This window comes from Asterias amurensis, chromosome 13 (assembly GCF_032118995.1).
Source record: "Asterias amurensis chromosome 13, ASM3211899v1".
Lineage (NCBI taxonomy): Eukaryota > Metazoa > Echinodermata > Asteroidea > Forcipulatida > Asteriidae > Asterias > Asterias amurensis.
Window position 1 is genome coordinate 3,771,046 of NC_092660.1, and position 21,611 is coordinate 3,792,656.

General features: G+C 37.5%; 1 protein-coding gene across 1 annotated transcript; it reads left to right on the forward strand.

Moving 5' to 3' along the window:
- The first annotated feature begins 1,947 nt into the window (after window positions 1-1,947).
- LOC139946369 (intraflagellar transport protein 74 homolog) lies at window positions 1,948-19,826 on the forward strand. The gene is made up of 20 exons (XM_071944010.1): window positions 1,948-2,100; window positions 3,220-3,334; window positions 3,604-3,661; window positions 4,681-4,758; window positions 5,227-5,374; window positions 5,975-6,035; window positions 6,281-6,340; window positions 6,904-6,965; window positions 7,652-7,730; window positions 9,065-9,187; window positions 9,414-9,598; window positions 10,191-10,270; window positions 10,716-10,769; window positions 11,690-11,730; window positions 12,116-12,172; window positions 13,010-13,130; window positions 15,457-15,620; window positions 16,097-16,151; window positions 16,873-17,004; window positions 17,910-19,826. Coding segments are annotated over exons 1-20 (1,794 nt in total). The 5' UTR covers window positions 1,948-2,098; the 3' UTR covers window positions 18,029-19,826.
- The last annotated feature ends 1,785 nt before the right edge of the window (window positions 19,827-21,611 follow it).

Genomic DNA, 21,611 nt, shown 5'->3' on the forward strand with positions numbered 1-21,611 from the left:
CTCTTCTCCCTGAGCCCCCGTCAAGAGCTTTGCCCTTAACCCCAGAGGCCCTTAACCGGGCCCCACTGACCCTATCTCACAAGTGCTATAACTCCTGAAGTCCGCCCTCCCCACCTAACATTACAAAACACTCACATGAGCTTGGACCACATCCCAAAGTGGACTGGGCTTTTAGGTGTTTGCATGGCAGTGGCTGCTGACTGCACCCAATCAGCTTGTAAACCAAACTATAGACCATGTGAACTTTGTTTACAGTAATTTTGTAAACAATATTATTATGTGTGACCTTGTACATTCTTTGAGTATTCTGGCAGGCAAGATTCTGCACTGGTCCTATGGGAAAGTATACATTTTTGTGTCATAATATCCACATCAAACCAAGAGTTACGAAAGTAAAAGCTGGACAATTTTTGAGATGTGCCCCCTTTCATCATATCAAAAGTTGATTAGAATTAGAGGGTGCATGCAATCTCCATAAAATAGAAGATTTTATGTTTTCTTCCATTGAGGTGTGTACAAATCGTGCCTGCAGGAAGTCCAGGCTATGTGCCATAACTCTGCTTCTATAAATTATTTTCAAACAATGAGTGATCTTGTAGTCTGATATATGCCCAAGGCGTACTTGGTAAAGTGCTATAATAAGAATCCAGTATTATTAATATAATGGAGAGACAAAACAAAATTGAGAACTATAAATTGATTGTCCATAGATGAGCAATTAATTTTTTTTTTAACTGACCACCCTGCAACTACAAAGATTGATGTTTGGCTCTATAGAGCTGTAGTACCTTCAGTTTGGAATAATCCGATCTTCCAATGGCAAGTACAGTTTTTTTTCTTGCTTACAAAAAAAAACAATGCCTTAATTATAATAATTTTCTTTTAAATCCACTCCCCTTATCACTTGCATGCTTTTGTGAGTTTTATTTTTCTTGTGTAGCCCTTAAACTTGTTCGTTAAATGATGTGTGCGATCATTTATTCTGAGTAACATTTTTTTGTAATAATAAAGATTATGAGTGAATTGATTTAATAATTGAATTAAATTTACTTGTTACATGCGTTTCGTTATCTTCAAGGTTTTGTTTTTGTTTGCTTCGTCTGCACTTTCATTATGGTTTTTGCTGCTTTATAGCTTGCTATTGTATGTTAATTATTTAAGGTTTTGTTTCTATAAAAAACTATTATTTTCTACATTTTCATAAGCGCTATTCGTTTTCTTTATCGGTGTATGTTTTTGTTTGTTTTGCAGCCACTTTCGTTGTGGTTGTTGCATGCTTTGATAGTCCTAATGTATTTTTCTTATACCTGGTTTTGTTTCTATTATAATACATTACTTTTCATTCACGTCAGATTCATTGTGTGCTCCTTTTTGTTCATTTAGGGCTTTTGGCATAGGGCAAAATAACTTCTAGTAAGGTTATTGTAATGTAAAAAAAAAAACTAAAAAAAAAAACTTGATATTTATTATTGCATAATTTATTTTTAGTTTTTTTGGGTACAATAAAATGTTGCGTTTTTTATTTAGGTCACTAAAAACTTTATTACCCAATAGCCATCCTTTCCTACAACTTTTTAATTTATTTTTTATTAAAGGCTACCCTGTTAAAACACGCCGAACAAACTTAATAATAATAGAACAGTAAGCCGGAAGTTTTTTGAGATCAATGTCAACCGTAAACTGACCGCAACAAACTTTGTCTGTATTATTTGCTATGCTTTCAGTAAGTTTGCATTCTACAGCTATGAATAATTATTAGGGGAATTACCTAATAACACCTGTTGTGTTGATTTCGCTCTCGCTTGGCGGTCCGCACGAAAGTCAATGATCGCTTTGTTCGAACAGCGCCCTCTTTTGAAAAACAAATTCAATAGTCTGGTATCCAGATCTACGGAGTTTGCACGTAAAAAATGCATTGGTCTCTCGTGCGCGAGTCGGTAGCTTTTCCAGATTCCTCAGTGGTAATTTTTGTGGTAGTCATGGACGCGTTGTAAGAAGTCTGGAAATCTGTCTTGTTTTGAACAGTTGTGGAGATCTTTCATCAACATTTAGTTTCTTCCAAGCAGAGGCTTTGAGGTCCACACTAACAGTTAAAGTCATGTAAGTAATGACATGTGTTCAATTAGTCGTATCGTTTTCAGTATTGTCTTATGTTTATTAGACTTTAGTAACTAAATCTGCTAATCAATCAATCAATCATCCAAATTCCAATCAGCATCATAAAACATGATCATCTTCTCTTGGATTCGATCATGATCTTGCACCCTCTCTTCCTTCCCTTGCCTTATATTATTCTTTAAATGCATGCTTAGTGAGACACAGCAAATACTAAACACAAGTTCAATTCCCCCCCCCCCCAAAAAAAAAAATAAATAAATAAATAAATAAATAAAATAAAATAAAACAAAAAAATAAGGGCACATTTGCCCTCCAACTCCAAGCCAATAAAGTTGCAGCCGGCGAGTAGATTTGAGAATTTATTAGATTTAGTATGCTAGATTTAGAATAGAATAGATACGCTGATGTGATGTCTACACAAACTCAAAAAAGGCACCCACTCAACACACAGTGCACAAACTCAGACTCTGCAAATAATTACATGATGACTTATGACATGTGTGAGAAAGGTTAGACAATATTTAAAAACCGACAAATAATAAAAGATGTAGCCCACGTTTTGTTCATGTTAATCCATTTTTTGTGTAGACTGACAACTGTTACTGAAAATTAAATTTGGAAATTTGCCGTCGGTGGCGCCTGTATGGATTTGCCTTGAGCGATCCGGAAACTCCTGACATACATACATGTAGAGCCTAGTCCTGAACTATTACAGTCCTGACCCTACACTAACAAGTAACACACATTATTCCTAACTTCGCTGCAACAATCCTAGCTCGTCTTGGTCTCAACCTTCAGGAACATTATCAATACACAGGTCAACATGATTATAACTATACAGTTTATAAATTGTGAAAAGAATTGAATTTACTTGCCATTTTATGTTAATGTTTCATTATAAGTATTATTATATGTTTTCTCTCAACGACCCCCCCCCCAAAAAAAAAAAAAACCCACAAAAAAACAACAACAAAAACAACAACAACTCAACCAAAATATTGTCAATAAAAAAACCAGTTCAAACTCCCAATGATGGCACACTCACATTTTTAATGTATGTCCTAGTTTCACTAACTAACTTGCCTAAGAACCTATTTTCAGGAATCGACCACCATCAGGCGGAGGTCGAAGGCCAACCACAGGTGCTCGACCCAACAGCTCCTTACTGAGACAAGCCCCACCAGGAACTGCAATGAGAATGCCTCAAGGAACGGGGGTAAATCTTACATCATTTCTTTTTATTAAACAGATTTCTTTACAACTATATATTTTGTTGGACAGCAGACCTCGAATTTCATCTCTGAGAGGGGTCAAAGCCATTTTCATTTTGCAAAGGGCATTCCTATAAGAATACATGAATTTTGTAAGCGTACGAGGCAGGTACAAAAATAGGTAAAATGTAGTTCAGTGTAACTTATAACACCACACACGTGAATGTGAAACATTATTTATTATTGATTGAGCTGTGATTGATTTGTTTTTAAGGCCCCAGGTACTGCAAGGCCAGGAACAAGGGGAGGAGCTGCAGGTGCAGGAGTGGGAGGTATGACATCTTATTCTTGTTTCAATCTTAAAGACACTGGACACTGTTGGTAACTGTCCAAGACCAGTCTTCACACTTGATGTATCTCAACCTCAACATGTATCTCTGCATAAAATAACAAGTCTTTGAAAATTTGAGCTCAATCTGTTATCGAAGTTGCAAGATAACTTAATGAAAGAAAGCACACCCTTGTCACATGAAGTTGTCTTTCAGAAGATTGATGTCGAGACCCGAAATTCTAAATCTGAGGTCTCAAAATCAAATTCATGGAAAAATACTTCTTTCTCGAAAACTGCATTACTTCAGAGGGAGCCGTTTCTCACAATGTTTTATACTATCAACAGCTTCCCATTACTGAGTAAGGTTTTATGCTGATAATTATTTTGAGTAATTACCAATAGTGTCTACTGCCTTTAAGAGCATCATTCTGATCTTTAGTATAAAACAAATTGACCCCTCCTACTCTTTGGGTCGATTTCACAAAGAGTTAGGACTAGTCCTAACTTAGGACTAGTCCTAGGGGATACACAAATTGCATGGATAGTCCTAAGTTGGGACAAGTAACTGGTCCTAATGCGAGAGAAGACTAGTCCTAACTCTTTGTGAAATCCACCCCAGATAATGTTTGCAGATAAATTGACCAACCGATTTTACCTCTTCAGTAGAATTTGAAACTTTGGATGGTGGGAGTAAACTGATCAAAACACTGAGTTGTCAACCACCAGTTTTTTTTTCCAGAAACAATTACTCAAAAAGAGGTTTACACATGGTGCTACTGCCAACCTCACCCAATGGAAATATTCAGCGACACATTTTCGGGATGTTGGAACAATGGTATCTTTGCAGTGGATGATATTGAATGGTCAGAAAGTAGGAGGGTTGACTGTGTGTTGTGTAGATGCATTCACCACATGGTTCTCAGAGAAACAAAATCTACACAGCAGAGTAACGCATTGTCTTTGAGTTACCATAAAACTGAATTATACATTGTATTCATTATGTTTGTATTATTTTGTCAGTCCTTGATGCCAAGCTAAGCGTGACTGATCGACCTACCACTCAACAAGGTCTTGGAGGAATGAGGACTGGTAAAAAAGGTGAGACAGTCAGTTCATGTTTCTTTAGAGATACGTTTCATTCTATCTGGTGAAAAGTTGCATTCAAAGAAATGTATAATATTGATCTTTTTTTTAAACTTGTTGATGACCCCCATATTTAATCAAAAATAATAATAATATTAATAATAATGAAGTCTGATGTAGCACACGTATCTACCAAACAAGTTACTCAAGGCGCTGAGTATATACAAACTTTTAGAAAGATAGGTTATTGCAGTGATCAATTCTGAGACCCAATTAGTTGGCACCTTGGGGGTTTAGAAGGTTCTACGGCGCATACAGCAGCCACAGCCAGAAACACCGGGGCGAGCCTCTTCTCTTTTCGATAAGTGCACTGGGTTCTTTTACATGCGTTACACAACACATGGGACCAACAGCTTTACGTCCCATGCTCTTTGTTTGGCTTCAAGATGAGCATTTTTGCTTTTAATTTAATTTATCCCATAGGGCCACAACGTGTTGTAATGGACAAGTCGTATTTCATTGGAATGCTTCGCACCAAGCTCAATGAGCTTCAGATTGAGAACAACAAACTACAAGGAAGTATCGACACAGCTAACGATGAGAATAACAGCTATTTATCTTACGAAAAACGGTGAGTCTACCAGGATTTTCCTCGGCAATTCTTATTTTAAAAAGGGAGTTTTTAAAAGCTGATGAGCATAACATATTGTGAGAGGCTTGAGGCAACATAAGTGCCTATACTAAGCCCTAGCCCGAGTAGGGGCAAGTTTGGGCAAGGCTAATCGCAGTTAGCCTGAATTTCTGACTTCATTCTTCGAGGCTTGTACCTAAAAAAAATTGCAAAACAGGCGTGTCGCTTGACTTCTGTCCCCTGTCATTTCACATATAGATACGCAGTCAAATTCCATTGCGGACATAGCAGTGACTATTTGGGCATCTATGTCACTGCACGTATCCAATGATATCATTGCATCTAATGGAATCACTGGATCCACAGGCAAATCACTCGAGTGGGATTCCAACCTATAACCTTTGCATTGCTAGAGCAGACATCATACCACTAGATCACCAAGCTAGCCTGGTGTCTAGAGGCAGTTTCAATCTTGTGTATGAAAAGCGGGTACAGTAACGAGTTAATAGATCTATGTTATTTTTGCACTAAGGAAAAATAAACACATTTTGTTTTTTACCCGCCTTTCTCATGTTTTATTTAATTTACTTCTTATTATAGAGCGGAGAGCCTTGCAAATGAAGTCAAGGAGCTTCAAGGTCAACTTGGTGATTACAATACTGTGAGTTTTTATTAATATTATTTTTATTCTTGATAATTATTAATTTCTTGCCAAGCATGAGCATATGATTTCAAATTCGTCAATAACAGTAACTGTTTATGACAAGGTGCAGTGGCACAATCTGCTGTAACTCATACCAGAAACCACCGGGGCGACTCCCTTTTTCTTTATGATAAAATACAAACTGGTTTTCTTTATTAAAAACATTTTCTTTATTAATAACAAACTTTGTGTGTTTATTTCAGCTGGTGGATAAAATAAACACTGATACTGCTATGGAAGATGTGCTTGAGGATCACAAAGATGTAAGAAATTAACTGCAATCACAGCATAATTGACCATATCATCGTTTTTTAACGAAATATTTTCTCGCATCACAATTCTTCAGCTCAGAACTTTAAGATCGATAATGCAGTTTGTATGGATTTCGTGAAATTTTGTTTGCACATTTTGGAGCCTGTGGTAAATGGAATGTATTGATTGAAAGTGGTCTTCGAAGTATTTGTTGGGCAAAAAGAAGCAATCTTTTTTGACAGAAGAATAATTATTTTGATTTACTTATTCGGAAATTCATATGCATTTTTTACCTAACACCATATTGATAATTACAGATACTTAATTAGAATGCAATTAATGACTTAGCACTAAGCCGACACGTTTCATTTTTTCCTTAGCTTGATTGCCTGTTAGATGTTTTCTTTAAAATCAATGGCCAAATAAATACAAACAAAAATAACGTACAAAATCAAAACAATTGTGAATTGGCGAGAACCTCAGTTGTTTATGAGTAACAAACACGGTTAGAATTTCAAAATTTGGATGACCCATTTAAGTAATACAATTTTGATTTGATGGGGTTTTTTTGTAGCTCAAGGTTCAGAATGATACGGAAGCTAAGAATATCGACAAGATCTTCACTCAAAGACAGGAGTAAGTGTTGCCTATTTGCTTTCTTCATCTTTTTGCATCTCCTAACTCTATGAAATCCATAGAGTAAATCGCTAATCATGCAATAATGGAGAAAATCATAATTGCGGATTATTTTTCCTGCTTGGACATAACACTTTTGGCGATATCTAAAAAAAACGCTACCACGTTTTGAAAACGAAATTTTGTTAGGTTAGTTTTTTTAATGTATGTATTTATATTTGTTAAGGATAAAAACAAGGAGAGATTGGACATTGTTATGTCAACCACTTTCATGTAGTAAGCACATGTGCCCAATTTCATAGAGCTGCTTAAGCACAAAACTCTGCTTAAGCAAAATAATCAATGCTTAGTAAAATCAGAATACTGGCCAAGACTCCTCTCAATTGTTATGCTAAGTAAACAACAGCTAAATACCAGTCACAAGCAATGTATAAGGCATGAAATGTTGGCCAGTAACATGTGTAAAACAAGCGAGCTATTTTCGTGCTTAAGCAAATTTTGTGCCTAAGCAGCTCTATGAAATTGGCCCCCGAGGGTTAGCGTGCCTACGGTAAGCACAAAATCGGCCATTAAGCAGCGCTGTGAAATTTGGCCCTGGTCCCCACATTGTTTATTGCATGATTTAAAAATGACTGTCTTCAAATGCAAGATCTTTGTACATTTGTCTGTTGTTTATTTGCCAATAGTGTTGAGCAGACTATTCATCAAATAGAGCAAGAGATTCAACAATGTCGTAGGATGGCGGATACATTGATTGATGATATGGTACGTATGAACCCATCTACTCCCCACAACGTAGGGTGCATTCAAGGCAGCTTCCCTGGGTCGACCTCGGTCTGCCCTCTGTTTGTTCTAATAGCTTCCACGTCATACCTGGGTCAGCCCCAAGTGCCCTGCTTGTGGAGTGGGTCACTTTGGGGCTGGCCCCAGGTGCATGATGTCACCACGAGAGGGTGAGTGTTTGTTCGATTAGCTCATGTCAGTGGCTCTCACCCCAGTGAGCACTGCGGGGTTGACAAAGGAAAGCTTATCGAACTCACCCATATTAATAATAACAGGGGCTTCTCAAATAGTCTGCAAGGTGGTTTGGTGCAATGTGCTCGCAATCAAGCCAGGAACACCGGGATGAACCCCAAAAGCACTTGGTTCTTTTCGCGTTCATTGCACACTGATAACACAACACATCGGTCATGCGACTTTACTTCCCATTTGAAGGACAAAGCATCATAGTTAAGTGTCTTGCTTAAGGACACAGGTGTCATGACTGGGACCCGTCTATAGTACAACAGTATATTTCTTGCTATGGGTACAGTACATTTGCTGCTAGGTTCTAAAGAACTATTCCTAACATAGCCTTGCTCAAGGCAGTCGCATTATTCGCTCCGAAAAGACGCAGCTGTAAACCCACCCGCCGTATACCCTGTGCATGGTGTGTGCGATCACACCGAATGACCAACCCGTATACACACTGTCACATCGCACGAATACTGTTCACACAAGTCATCGCACTCGTACACCACTAACCGCATGCGGAGGCCGTCAGGCCGACAGCCTTGTCGGGACTGTATCTTCCCGTTTTAATGTGTTGTATTGAAAAAATTCCAATAGTGGACGAAATTGGGGGGGCTCGAGGATATGCTAGTATGCAGCTCATGAATATGTATATCGTTCGTCAGACCTATCAGACAACACAGGATGTGAGGCAAATGAATTATTCATTTTGACGTCCAATCACGCACTTCCCTTATCACGACCTTTGGACCCTATCATGCGTCCGTGGTGGTGGTGTGTGAGGTAAACATGTCTCGTCTTTCGCGGGCATTATGGTAATGAGCTGACCGTGGGAACTCTTCGCTTATTATAGTAATGAGGTCAGTGGCTTCAACACAGATCCTACAAGGCTGTCGGCCTGACGGCCTCCGCATGCGGATAGTGTACGGGGCATCGTGTCGTGCGATGTTACGCACAGTGAATACGGGTGGGTTTTACGCACAGTGAATGCGGGTGGGTTTTTATACAGCGGCGGTCTTTTTTCGGAGTGAATAATTCGACTGCCTTGAGCAAGGCTATTCCTAACATTATTTTAAATTCAACCACAGAATCCACAGATGCGGAAGAAATATGGGGCATTGAAACAGACGAACGAATCTCTGGCAAAAGAATTAGAGGCGAGACAACAGGAGCTGGATTCATTAAGCACAAAGAAAGATAATCTGGAAGATGTAAGTAGCATTCTGTACAATTTAGAACAACAGTTTTGAATTATGAAAATTAATTTTGTTACTTTATAAAGAGATTTTCCAGTACTGGTGTAATGCATTCTTAACATGGTGGGGGGTGGGGGGGGGGGGGTGGGAAGTACTGAGTATACAGTGCTAACACACATCGGTGTTTATGGTCAAAACCAAAATGAATATGATGTAACTAGTTTCTGGTTGGCTCCCGTAGGATCTATCCCACTCTCAGATCAAGCAAGAAGCAGTGCGTCTTTATGAGCAGCTGCACGAGCTGGAAGAGAAGAAAGCTCAATTAATCGCCGAAGATCAGACGAGAGGGACGCCCACGGAAGAAAGAGAACGCCTCTTGAAACAAGTCAAAGAAGATAACCAAGAAATAGCGAGCATGGACAGACAGTAAGTATCGCTAGTTAAAAAGTCTCAATCAGATGCCTAAAAGTATTAACTGGAATACAAACAGGCCTTGTACTCAAAATTGTAGAAAGTAGTCAACCTGGCTACTAGCAAACTGCGTTTCAGTTGCCCCCATAACATTTTAGTAGCCAAGATATAAACATGTATTGTCATACATCTATCTCTGTGATAATAATAAAATAATAATAGTAATAATAATAACGAGGTCTTGTAGAGCCACCAAATCCACAAAAGTGCTCAGGGCGCTATTACAGAGAAAATTCAAACAAAAATAAAACACAGATTAAATACGAAAGAATGGATCTATTGACATGAGGTGTGTTTTGAGAGATGTTTTGAAAGAGTGAATGGAAGTGATGTACCATTGGTAGCGATCTGGACCAATTTTATGGTAAACAATTTCTGAGCAGTACAAACTGGTTCTTCTTATTAGAGCCACCACTACTCATTTGAGTGATTTTTACATGGTGTCACCGTGGTCCTGTAAACATCGAGCCCTTACAGGGTTTTTTTCCACCCAAACTCGAGCCGTAAACCACTCCACTAAATCAACTCTTTGATTCTACTTGTCTAGAATTCAGGAATACAGAGACCAAATCAGTACCTTGACCGACGAAATACAACAGCTGGATGCGGATCTTGAAGAACATCAAGGTAATTTTGTTTCTTCATAATTTGTATAATAATTTCAAGTATAAAAGTGAACTGTTTAGTTTTCCAAAATCTACTCTGTGGCTGTAGACTCGATCGATCAATCGATCAATCGATCAATCAATCAATCAATCAACCAGTTTATTTCCACAGTAATACGTACAAACAAGAGACAATTAAAGTTGGAAGTTTACAGTTATAAAGTTTATAAGACTTAATTAAATAAGAATAAGTATTGGAGGTCATGAAACTGTGGAGGGACCCGTAGTGTTCCACTTGTTGTGTAAGTATCTCTCAAATAGATTTGTACTTAATCTTTTCTACTTGTTCCTTACTTTTTATCTGCTGTTTTTGATACTTTTCTGATGTAGTGCGCAGTTGATCCTTTTTGTGTAAATGGCGCAAAAGAAATCTCTAATTTTTATTATCATTGTACTTTTCTCCCTAGGTGAGAAGAACATGAAGTACAAGGAGCTGAAGAAGAGAGAGGAGACCATGACAGGTTAGTTTAAATTGCTCATTTGGGTCTTAGGGTCTTGTCACAAGGCCTATGCGACTAGTGAAGTTTACTACTAGACGGACGCAATACAGTAAAAGTTACACTGAAAGGATTAAAGGATTGTGTCATTAATGTCTGATTGGGTTTCGTTCGTAATAAATTACGTTGTCCTGAATATGTTCATGAGCCACACAAATGGTTCACCAAGCAGGTAGTCGTGACTATTTTTGTAGTAGTCAGGGCAGCACAATTAAACAAGTTGTTAAAAAAAAGTAGTCGCGACTTGACTCAGCGATCAATTGACCCATTTCACCTGAAACCATCATCAACAAAATCTTGAATGCGCCATACTGGTGGGCAATTTCACTGTGCGTTTTCATATATAACTCTATGATGTGCGTTATGCAGTGAAAGTGCACGTTTTAGGCGGCGCGGCACTAATACATGTAAACCTAACTTGCCCACCAACATAGTGAACACGAATTTGCCCCCTCGTGTACAAAACGCCATGGACCCGCCACAGCGTGCAACAATTGTATAATGGATACTCTTCTTGGAGGATTGCCTGGATGTGGTTGCCTGTAAACTGCCTCTTGTGACATGACCCTTACAGTAACACTAATTACTCCTCACTTTTTGCAGTGACTTTTTAAGCTAGCAGGATTAGCAAGCTTGTTTGACTTTCACACCAGCTATTTCACTGGTGTATATCTTAAACAGTGATGTCTTGTGGGGTGTCGTGGCCAACGAGTCAAGCCCACTGGGCTCGAGCTCTGGGGTCAACTGAAAACGCTGCATGGCCTAAAATGTGCACTACATTGTAAACAGCATAAATCCAAGATTGTTGTGATTACGATACCAGGTGAATTGGATTAGAACCACCTATTTTTTATTATCTGCAAATCATTTTTTTATTTTTCTAGAATTCTTGGACACATTTGAAGAGACCAAAGCACAGGAAAGTGTGAGTATTAATCATGTGACTCGGAGCACCTGACTGAAAGCACTTCTTCACCATTTAAATACCCCCCCCCCCTCAATTGTTTTTTATTATAACAAATAAAATAAAAATTTGAGACCTGCTGTATAACTTAATGGAGAATAAAACAGACCAGAAACAAAGATTGCCATGAGCACACATTTGAAACAAAATTTGATAAAAATTGCTTGCAGAATACACAAATACTTCCAGTCACATTACAAGTTGGGCGCTTTATATTTGATATTTATTTTGTTTCTGTATTGATTTCTCTTTGCTTTGGCTAGGGTGTCTATGTAATAATTTACTTCTTATTATGTGATAACTTTTCTTGAATCTTGTATTTTGCTTTCTACTTTATTTTTTACAGGAACACAAGTCAAATCTGGAAGAGAACATAGTTGCTATACTATCCCACATGAGCAGGGTATGATATTATTTTGTCTATTGTTTTTTTTTTCATTTTTATAAGAAACCGCCTTATATCTGTAGAAGTGGGTGCTTGTAAACCAACCCTCAAAATAATTTTCATCTCAGGCAACAGAATTGTTTTTGAAACCTTTGGACACTTTTGGTAAACAGTGTTGTCCAAGGCCCACACTAAGTGTATCACAACTACTATATCAAATAACAAACCTGTAAAAATTTAGATTCAATCGGGAAAACCCACCCTTGTTTCTGCACGTTTCACCGTGTGATGACATGTATTTACTATAATCCGTAATTCTCGTTGTCGAGAATTGATAATTGTTTTAATGTTTTCTCAAAAAGTAAAGCATTTCATGAAATAATATTTCAAGAGAAGTCTTTTACCATTACCTTTCGTAAATCCTGGAAGTTATTTGTAAATCTGTGAATTTTTATATATTTTTTCTGTTTCGAAAGTGTACAATGGCTTTAAGCACAACGGATTTACGTGACTCTCCTGACGTTGTGATTACTCGTTTTTTTTTTTATAAAACTTGACAACTAATGAAGATAAAGGTTGTACAGGTTATTTAAATTACATACAGCTTCATTCACAGTGAGTTAGAACTCATGTCATGGCAAAAAAAACTTTATCTACAAAGGTATAACATTCTTAAAAAACCCTGTTATTTTCTCATTGTATAACGAATTCATGCTCTTTGATCTACTTTTCTATGCTAAGAACTATTTTGAGTAATTACCAATAGTGTCCACTGCCATTAATTTAAAATATTTAAAATTTCAAATCCTATATACTTTTCTATCACGGTCAATGTTTGTTTTGTTTTTGTGTTAGAACCTGAGTCGTACAAAGCACATGCCAAGCCCACATGAACTGTCGCGTATGCAGGATGATCTGAATTTCAAGCAAACTGAGATGCATAAATCGGAAGCGACAGCATCTACTCTGGCTGGAGGTAGGTTCTTTTAAAGACAGTGGACACTATTGGTAATTGTCAAAGACCAGTCTTCTCACTTGGTGTATCTCAACATGCATAAAATAACAAATCTGTACAAATTTGAGCTCAATCGGTCATCGAAGTTGGGAGATAATAATGAAAGAAAAAACATCCTTTTCACACGAATTTGTGTGCTTTCAGATGCTTGATTTCGAGACCTCAAATTCTAAATCTGAGGTCTCAAAATCAAATTTGTGGAAAATTACTTCTTTCTCGAAACTACTCCACTTCAGAGGGAGCCGTTTCTCGTAAGGTTTTATGCTAAGAATTATTTTGAGTAATTACCATTAGTGTCCACTGCCTTTAATTTAAAATATTTATGTGAGGTCACTCTGTGATGTCACTCTATGACGTCCATTCTCCTTAACATAAGAATAATGGACATCAAGGTCCAAAGATGGTGGACAAAATCCACAAGACCGCCGGGATTGTAGCTCAGAATGTTGTTGTTGTTATTGTTGTGCTTGTCTTTTGTTATTGTTTTCTTTTTAAAAAGAAAATATTAATCAAAAAAGTAGACTTTGATACTCGACAGAATTGAAAAGATATTTATGAGATTCAAAGTCAACATTTGAGCATCCCTTTTTAATATAAAATAGTATAAAATATTAAATTAAGAAACACAAGACGAGCAGCATTGCCAGTCCTGAGTTTGTTTGCCTGACACTAAAATCACTTGCCTCACAGGCCTGTGGTACAGTGTCAAACTCAAGCCCTGGACGTCCACCAATTATTACACTCAAAGCATGTAAAAAATTAATCCAAAGAGTAATATTACGCAGTTCTTATACAGCAGGACATGTATGTGACACCTGGTGGGGATCTCAAAGCGCTCACTTTTTATTTGACAGGTAGCTGAGCTACTAAGTTTGAAATATGAGACACTTTTATATTATAGCATCTTGTACATGTTGTTAGGGTTTTCACGGTGACAGGGCGATCTGCAGCCAACCACGCTAGAAACACAGGGGCAAACCCTTTCCCTTAATTGGACTGGATTCTTTTCAATCAACACATGTCCCATCTGAATGCCACTAGACCTGTTTTTTTTATTCCGTCTCAGCTCCCAGGGGAGTATACAGCTATTGCTGCCAAGTATGTAGCTCACTAAACCTAAATCAATCACGAAAAACCATCTCTGCCCTAACAGGTGCCCTTATACTCCTGGGAGGAGAGAAGCAATTGGAGTCAAGCGCACTGCTCAAGGATACAAGTGTCATAACCAGGGCCCAATTTCATAGAGCTGCTTAAGCACAAAATTTTGCTTTTGAGCAAAATAATCCTTGCTTAGTAAAATCAAATTACCAGCCAAGACTCCACTCAATTGTTATGCTAAGTAAACAACAGCTAAATACCAGTTACAAGCAATGAAATGGCATGAAATTTTGGCCACTAACATGTGTAAAACAAGCGAGCTAGTTTCGTGCTTAAGCAATTTTTTTGCTTAAGCAGCTTTATACAAATCCACAATCTAATATAAGACTTTGCTACCAGGACTTGTGTCAGGCATCACTAGATTACTCCGGCATGACAAGCATAATTTGATGATTTTCCAAAGTAATAAACTCCCTAAGGTGATCCCTCTCCTGCCACTTCCACGGTTGTATCCTAAACTTGGGTTGTGATTCCTTGCTATACGGCAGTTTGTTTGGCTTCTGACTGATGGCACCCCAAACAAAGATGTTAACAAAATAGGGAGACCGCCAACTAGAAAGGAAAGCTCAGTTAGTAGGGCGCTGCCATGTTTATCTTAAGTTTGCAAGTTAAAGCCCTGCTCTAGTCAAATTGTCATTGTTCAACCCTAATCTGTATTTGCCATAGTCTACAAATTATATAATTACGGAAAAGCTCCGCTATAAGAGTTTCCAAGTTAGGCCCTAAAAGTTTGGCAGTTATACATCCTTTTCACTTTTCACTGAGTGAGTTTGTTACATTGAATTACTCGGGTCAATAAAGGATGGAGCAGCCCTATTAGTTTGTGCATGATCAAAATATAAGTCCCATGTTTGGAGAATGAGTTACATGGAGATAACAAGTGTGAGTCGCCAGAGGAAAATGATGTTGTATTTAAGCCCTTTTTCTTTGACACTGTTTTCGCGTAGTTTCATTTTATTAGCATTACATTTCGTGCCCACAGGCAAAATTGGATGTGAATTACAATCGGTAACTAGCAATAAATAGTACAAAACCAGTAAAAGAATTGCAAGGAATTACAAGTGTAATGGAAGACTTAAGCATACTTTAATCTGTAATTTATCTGTAATATTCTTATTTGGTCATACAGAGAGCACACGTCTCCAGCTTGATTTTCAGAAGGTGGAGCAACTAGAAGCAAAAATCAATTCAGAGTTGGACACCTTGAAGGCCAAGATCAGTACAATGGAAGAGGAACTGGTGGTCTACTCCGATCTGAATAAACTGAGATCCGAGTCTGATCAAAGGAAACAGGTATGATGTGTTTGTTCAAGGCATTGGACACTATTGGTTATTGTCAAAGACCAGTCTTCTCATTACTATGCCAGTGCTCTAGTCCAACACTAGAGCACTTAAATAAAAAAATAAGTCAGATTTTCTTTTGTTTTAAAACGTTTTCAGTTAGTGATCTCCATAAAAGAACTTTAAGTGGCGATCGGGCCTTTTCCACTTATGCTCCTAAACTGGAACGCTTTACCTAATAAGATCAGATATGTAGTTCTCTTCCATCGTTTAAAAACTTGCTAAAAACTCATTTATTTAAATCGTTATACACCTTATAGCTTGTTTCATGTCTTGACCATTATGTCATTATGTTAGTGTGACATAGAAATGAACTTGGTCAGTAAACGACAAAATAAAATAAATAAATTATGCTGGACTTGAAACAGTTTTAGGTCACTCACCTTAAAAAAATACAATAAAATTTAAAATAACTATTTTGAACACAGAAACTTCAGGAGGAAAAGATTACCCTCACAACAAGACGGGACACTTTCAAGAAAGGTAAGTCAAAAGTGAAAGCTACAAATGAGAGGGATTTACGCTGTTGAATTTGACAACATAGTTTCGGGGTGGATTTCACAAAGGTAGTCCTAACTTAGGACTAGTCCTTCGCAATGCTAAGAGATAGGACTGGTCCTAAGTTAGGACCAGTAACTCATCCTAACTTAGAACTGGTCCTATCTCTTAACATTGCTTAGGACTAATCCTAAGTTAGGACTACCTTTGTGAAATCCACACCCCTGGTTAATTAAATTTAGGTGGTAACTTTTGATCAAGCACGTCATTGTACCAGACAATATTCAAATCTAACTCACAAATGGCTCATTGTCACAACTGAGCATGAGTCTTGACACATTGATAAGTGTAATTAATAAAGAGTAAAAACTGCCCAATATTTTCAGTCTTGTGGATTTCCCCCTCCCAATTTGAGCTCTGTATATAGAAATGAATGGTCTTTTCAGGGCTAGGTGCACCCATGTAATGTTGAGAAACCAGCTGTCGATTTCACAAAGAGTTAGGACTCGTCTTATCTCGAGTTAGGACGAGTAACTCGTCTTGACTTAGGATTAATCTTAAGGTCTGCATGCTGTAGTGCAGGGTTGGGACTCGTCCTAATTCCTAAGATTAGTCCTCAAGTTAGGAAGAGTTTTGTGAAATCGACGTCTGTTACTTGTTTCCTAACTAAGTGGTTTGTTGTATTTTATTTTGTGTCCGCTATTAGCTGTTCAAGAATTGTCTTCTCACTACGAAGCGATGAAGACACAGCTGAATGAGAATGAGACACACGCCCAACTCGGCAATCTGGAACGCAAATGGCAACATCACGAACAAAACAACTTTGTCATGAAAGAATGTATCCTTTGTATTGAATGATTTTGTTAAAGCCATTGGACCCTTTCGGTACAGAAACAAACAAAAAAGTTCACAGATTTACAAATAACTTACAGGGTTTACAGAAGGTAGCGGTGGAAGACTTCTCTTAAAATATTATTTGATGAAATGCTTTACTTTTTGAGAAAACAGTAAAACAATATCAATTCTCGATAGCGAGAATAACAGATTTATTTTAAACACATGTCATGTCATGTCACGGCGAAACGCGCAGATACAAGGGTGGGTTTTCCCGTTATTTTCTCCCGACTCCGATGACCGATTGAGCCTAAATTTTCACAGGTTTGTTATTTGATATAGAAGTTGTGATACACGAAGTGTGGGCCTTGGACAATACTGTTTACCGAAAGGGTCCAATGGCTTTAATATGGGATTTGAGATGGTGAGGTATCAATATATATTTGGTTTGCGGTAACACCATGTCTGTGTCTACTTGGCAGGTAAGGTTTGTTCATTTGAGAACTTGTCTTGCTTTATACTCGCTACCCCGGAGTAGATTTTTGGAATTCGGGAGACTTCTCAGTTCGGAAAAGAACTGTCCTGCTTTTTAAACTACTACCTGGGCGAGAGCTAGAAAATCGGCCAGGACTACTACTTAAGCTTTTACTGGATCGTTAATAACTTCGCTACTGCGGAGTGAGTTCTTAATTTGTCATATGCAATCTATAAATTACAGTTATCACAGCATTTTCAATTCATCAAACATACTTTAAACATTACAGTAAGTCTTCAGAATAAAACAGTACAACCAGTTTTTCTTATTAAATATATTACAAGCTGTCTCTTTGAGATTGATTTAAGACAAGAAACTATTAATGTTCAGAATTAGCAGCATTTGTTTTTCTTAACCAGTTTTTTTTCCATCAGTCATTGCTGCCAAGAGCATGGAGAGTGACTACCGCCCTCTAGTGGCAACTGTCAAGAATCAAATCAATGAGTACAACAAGTTGCTACAAGGTAGCCTGACGAGAGGATCCCAACGATGATGTCAGAGTGTGTCTTAAAGATGATGTCTTAAGAACATTCAAGGTCATTGCCTTCTTCAAATACTTTGGATGTGTTCAATTCTATTCAAAGGCACTGCCGTCGATTTCACCAAACTCTTCCTAGGAATAATCCTAGGACTTAGGACAAGTTCTGTTCCGTATCTGAAGATGTTAGGAGGCATTTAACCCATTCTAAGTTAGTGCGAGTTACTCATCCTAACTTGAGATAGGATTCATCTTAGGGTTCTGTGAAATCGGCTGCAGGACACCTTTGGTAATTGTCAAAGACCATTATTTACACTTGGTGTATCCCAACACATGCATACAATAACAAATTGTGAAAATTTGGACTCAGTTGATCATCGAAGTTGCAAGAGAAAAATTAAGGGAAAAAACCTCTTGTTGCCCAAATGTGTGTGTTTTCAGATGAATAAAATGAGAAATGACCTCTTTCTCAAAAACTACGTCACTTCAGAGGGTGTCGTTTCTCAATGTTTTATACTATCAACAGCTCTCAATTTCTCATCTGGAATTTTTCAAACAGAAAGAATAGAGACCTTCAAGACAAAATGAAACTCTTCCAAAATTAAGTTACTCATTTGCAAGGGACAGTGATGTTGTAAAAAAAAAATCCAAATACTATAATATTATAACGGGTTTGCTGTTAACTTTATTCAGTGACTAGCCAGTGAGACCAGTCAGCTTGTCATTTAAAGCCATTATACACTTTTGGAACAGAAAAAAAAAATAAAAGTTCACAGATTTACAAATAACTTACAGGGTTTAAAGAAGGTAATAGTAAAAGACTTCTTTTGAAATATTATTCCATGAAATGCTTTACTTTTTGAGAAAACATTGAAACAATTATCAATTCTCGATATCGAGAATTACGGATTTACAGTAAACACATGTCAAGACACGGCGAAATGTGCGAAAACAAGAGTTGGTTTTCCCGTTATTTTACTCCCGACTCCTATGACCGATTGAGCCTAAATTTTATTTTGTGTATAAGTTGTGATACACGAAGTGTGGGCCTTTGGACAATACTGTTTACCGAAGTGTCCAATGGCTTTAAATAGCCCACATTTTATTTACTAGCTGTTGAATTTGGCTGCTTTTCAACACTCAACTAGCCTATCAGACCACTTGGAAAAAAACTTTAAATGGTTCTCAGATGTTTTGGTCAGCGCAAAATGCTGTTAAATCATGGTATTGTAAATGAAACACACCAGCATGTCTCATACAATACTGCAGTAGTGAACATTTGTTATAATTAACATGAATTTATACAATTGTCACAACTGAGCTTAAGTCTCCATACATTATTTGTAATAGCTAAAGAGTGAAAACTGTACATAATATTAAAAAGTCATGTTTGAAGCTGTACATGTAGTAAATATTAACTAGAAATTAATGTCAGGTTCCGATGTATATACAGGACCGGTAAGGATGACAAAAAATTTGTATTTACCAGTCTTAAATGTTTGTGAAATTGACCCCAGGTATCTTAAAAGCCATGATTTCGGAGCTGCCACCTCTCCCTAATTCTACACAGAAAGTTTCCTGAAAATAAACCAATCTTTCCACAATCTGATTAACAAATTTGAAAAATCTCCCCAGTATGGAAAGTCAAAGATGGGGGTCAGTTTGCAAGTCTTTTCCAGCGCTGTGCAGCAAACACTTCGAGCCGTCGTGCTTCGAGAATCCGGAATACACTACACATTTTGACATGAAGAGAAAAGTTCTTTTCTTAAACATGACGCCAAGGAAGGTTGAAAGTGATTGATGTTATATTAATGCAAGTAACACTTACTCTGTCCCCTGTTGTACTTAATTTAAATAGTGAAATATTGTTTGGTCTCTCCTTTTTGTTGTTATACGAATTAGGTGTACAAGTTCCAGTTGTCTAATTGAAAGAGTAATGTTACAAAAATGTAATAAATTGCAAAAAGATACCGTTTTCATTTCCTGAACTCCTCAAATTGTTGTAAATAATAAACTTGGGTGTGTGTGACTACAAAATTAAAGTGTGTGACTCGTGTTGGTTTTGTCAACTAGTAACTGTTCTCTCCGTTTATTAAGATACTTAAAGACAATGGACACTATTGGTATTTGTTTAAGACTAGTCTTCTCACTTGGTGTATCTCAACATATGCATAAAATTACAAACCTGTTTAAATTTGAGCTTGATTGGTCGTCGGAGTTGCGAGATAACTATGAAAGAAAATAACACCATTGTCACACGAAGTTGTGTGTTTTCATATGCTTGAATTCGAGACCTCAAATTCTAAACTTGAGGTCTCGAAATCAAATTCGTGGAAAATTACTTCTTTCTCGAAAACTACGTCACTTCAGAGGGAGCCGTTTCTCACAATGATTTATACTATCAACCTCTCCCCATTACTCGTTAGCAAGTGAGGTTTTATGCTGATAATTATTTTGAGTAATTACCAATAGTGTCCACTGCCTTTAAAAATAAAAATAAATTTACTGAACCTGACAATTTGACACAACACAAACAGGTATAGGCCGACTGGTTTAATAGATGGAAGTTTGCATCGGGATAAAGAATAATTGGGTTTTACCCTAACATCGATGTGTGTTAGCACCGATGTACGCGCAGTACTTTCCCTATTTCTGTGGGGGAAAAAAATCACAAGCATACTGTTCAATTTGGACTCGAACCCTCGACCATTGCAATTATAGAGCAGTGTCTTTACTACAGGTACACTGGTCTAACATAGTCAGTCAAGTGGGAACCAGTGGTAAGATATGGGTGTTAGAATATAAAGCAGTCACCCAGAAAAATAAAACAATGGATGAATTGGACAATGAAGCAGACAATGGGGGGGGGGGGGGGGGTATAGAACAATCTTTTTGATTTTGAAATAACTGTAAAGTGCACAAATTTAAGAGGCGACGTTGCACTGTAGTTTAAATCCCAACTATATTTAGTATGTTTAGCAAATTAATTCTCGGGTTTCAAGCACTCGTGAAGTAAAAAGTACTCGGTACATTAAATGTTGAACTGGATCCCAAACTAATACAAGTTGATTTCCTGTGGCAAGACTGACGTGCAGGTGCTTGCATATTGTGACGTTACGTTACTCTTGTGTCAACACAGTCTATCTGGGCTGCTTTTGTAAGAAAAATCTGTCGCCGTACTTTTTTTTTGTAGAACATGGGGCTTTGTACAAATGCCAAAGCATTTGGAATGGCTAAGAAAACATCTGTACTATTGAAGTCAGACAGTTCAGCTGCTGCTGTTGGAAAGCACAGCAGCTTGTTTATTAATCTAGTAGCCATTCGGTTCGATTGTGAATAGTTTATATATTCCACCATCGAAAGCACCATGATCGTCACATAATGATCATCGTCTCCAAGCAAGTACATTAAACTTGAATTTCATAGCAATGAGAAAATAATTGTGAAATGAACTCGCAGCAAGGTGTTTTACAGAGGTCGTTGCGTTTTTTACCACGGACTTTTTTTGTTTGTAAGTGTGAACCAATGTTGGGGGCCATTTTGCATTATAGATGCATATTTTGTTGAAATCTAGCCGTTGATTTAGCACCATTGACTT

Bases quoted from the DNA above. Each gene is read 5' to 3' on its own strand.
- LOC139946369 (XM_071944010.1), top strand. The intron at 5,375-5,974 runs GTGAGTCTACCA...TTCTTATTATAG, and splicing joins TATTTATCTTACGAAAAACG to AGCGGAGAGCCTTGCAAATG. The intron at 11,731-12,115 runs GTGAGTATTAAT...TATTTTTTACAG, and splicing joins AGACCAAAGCACAGGAAAGT to GAACACAAGTCAAATCTGGA.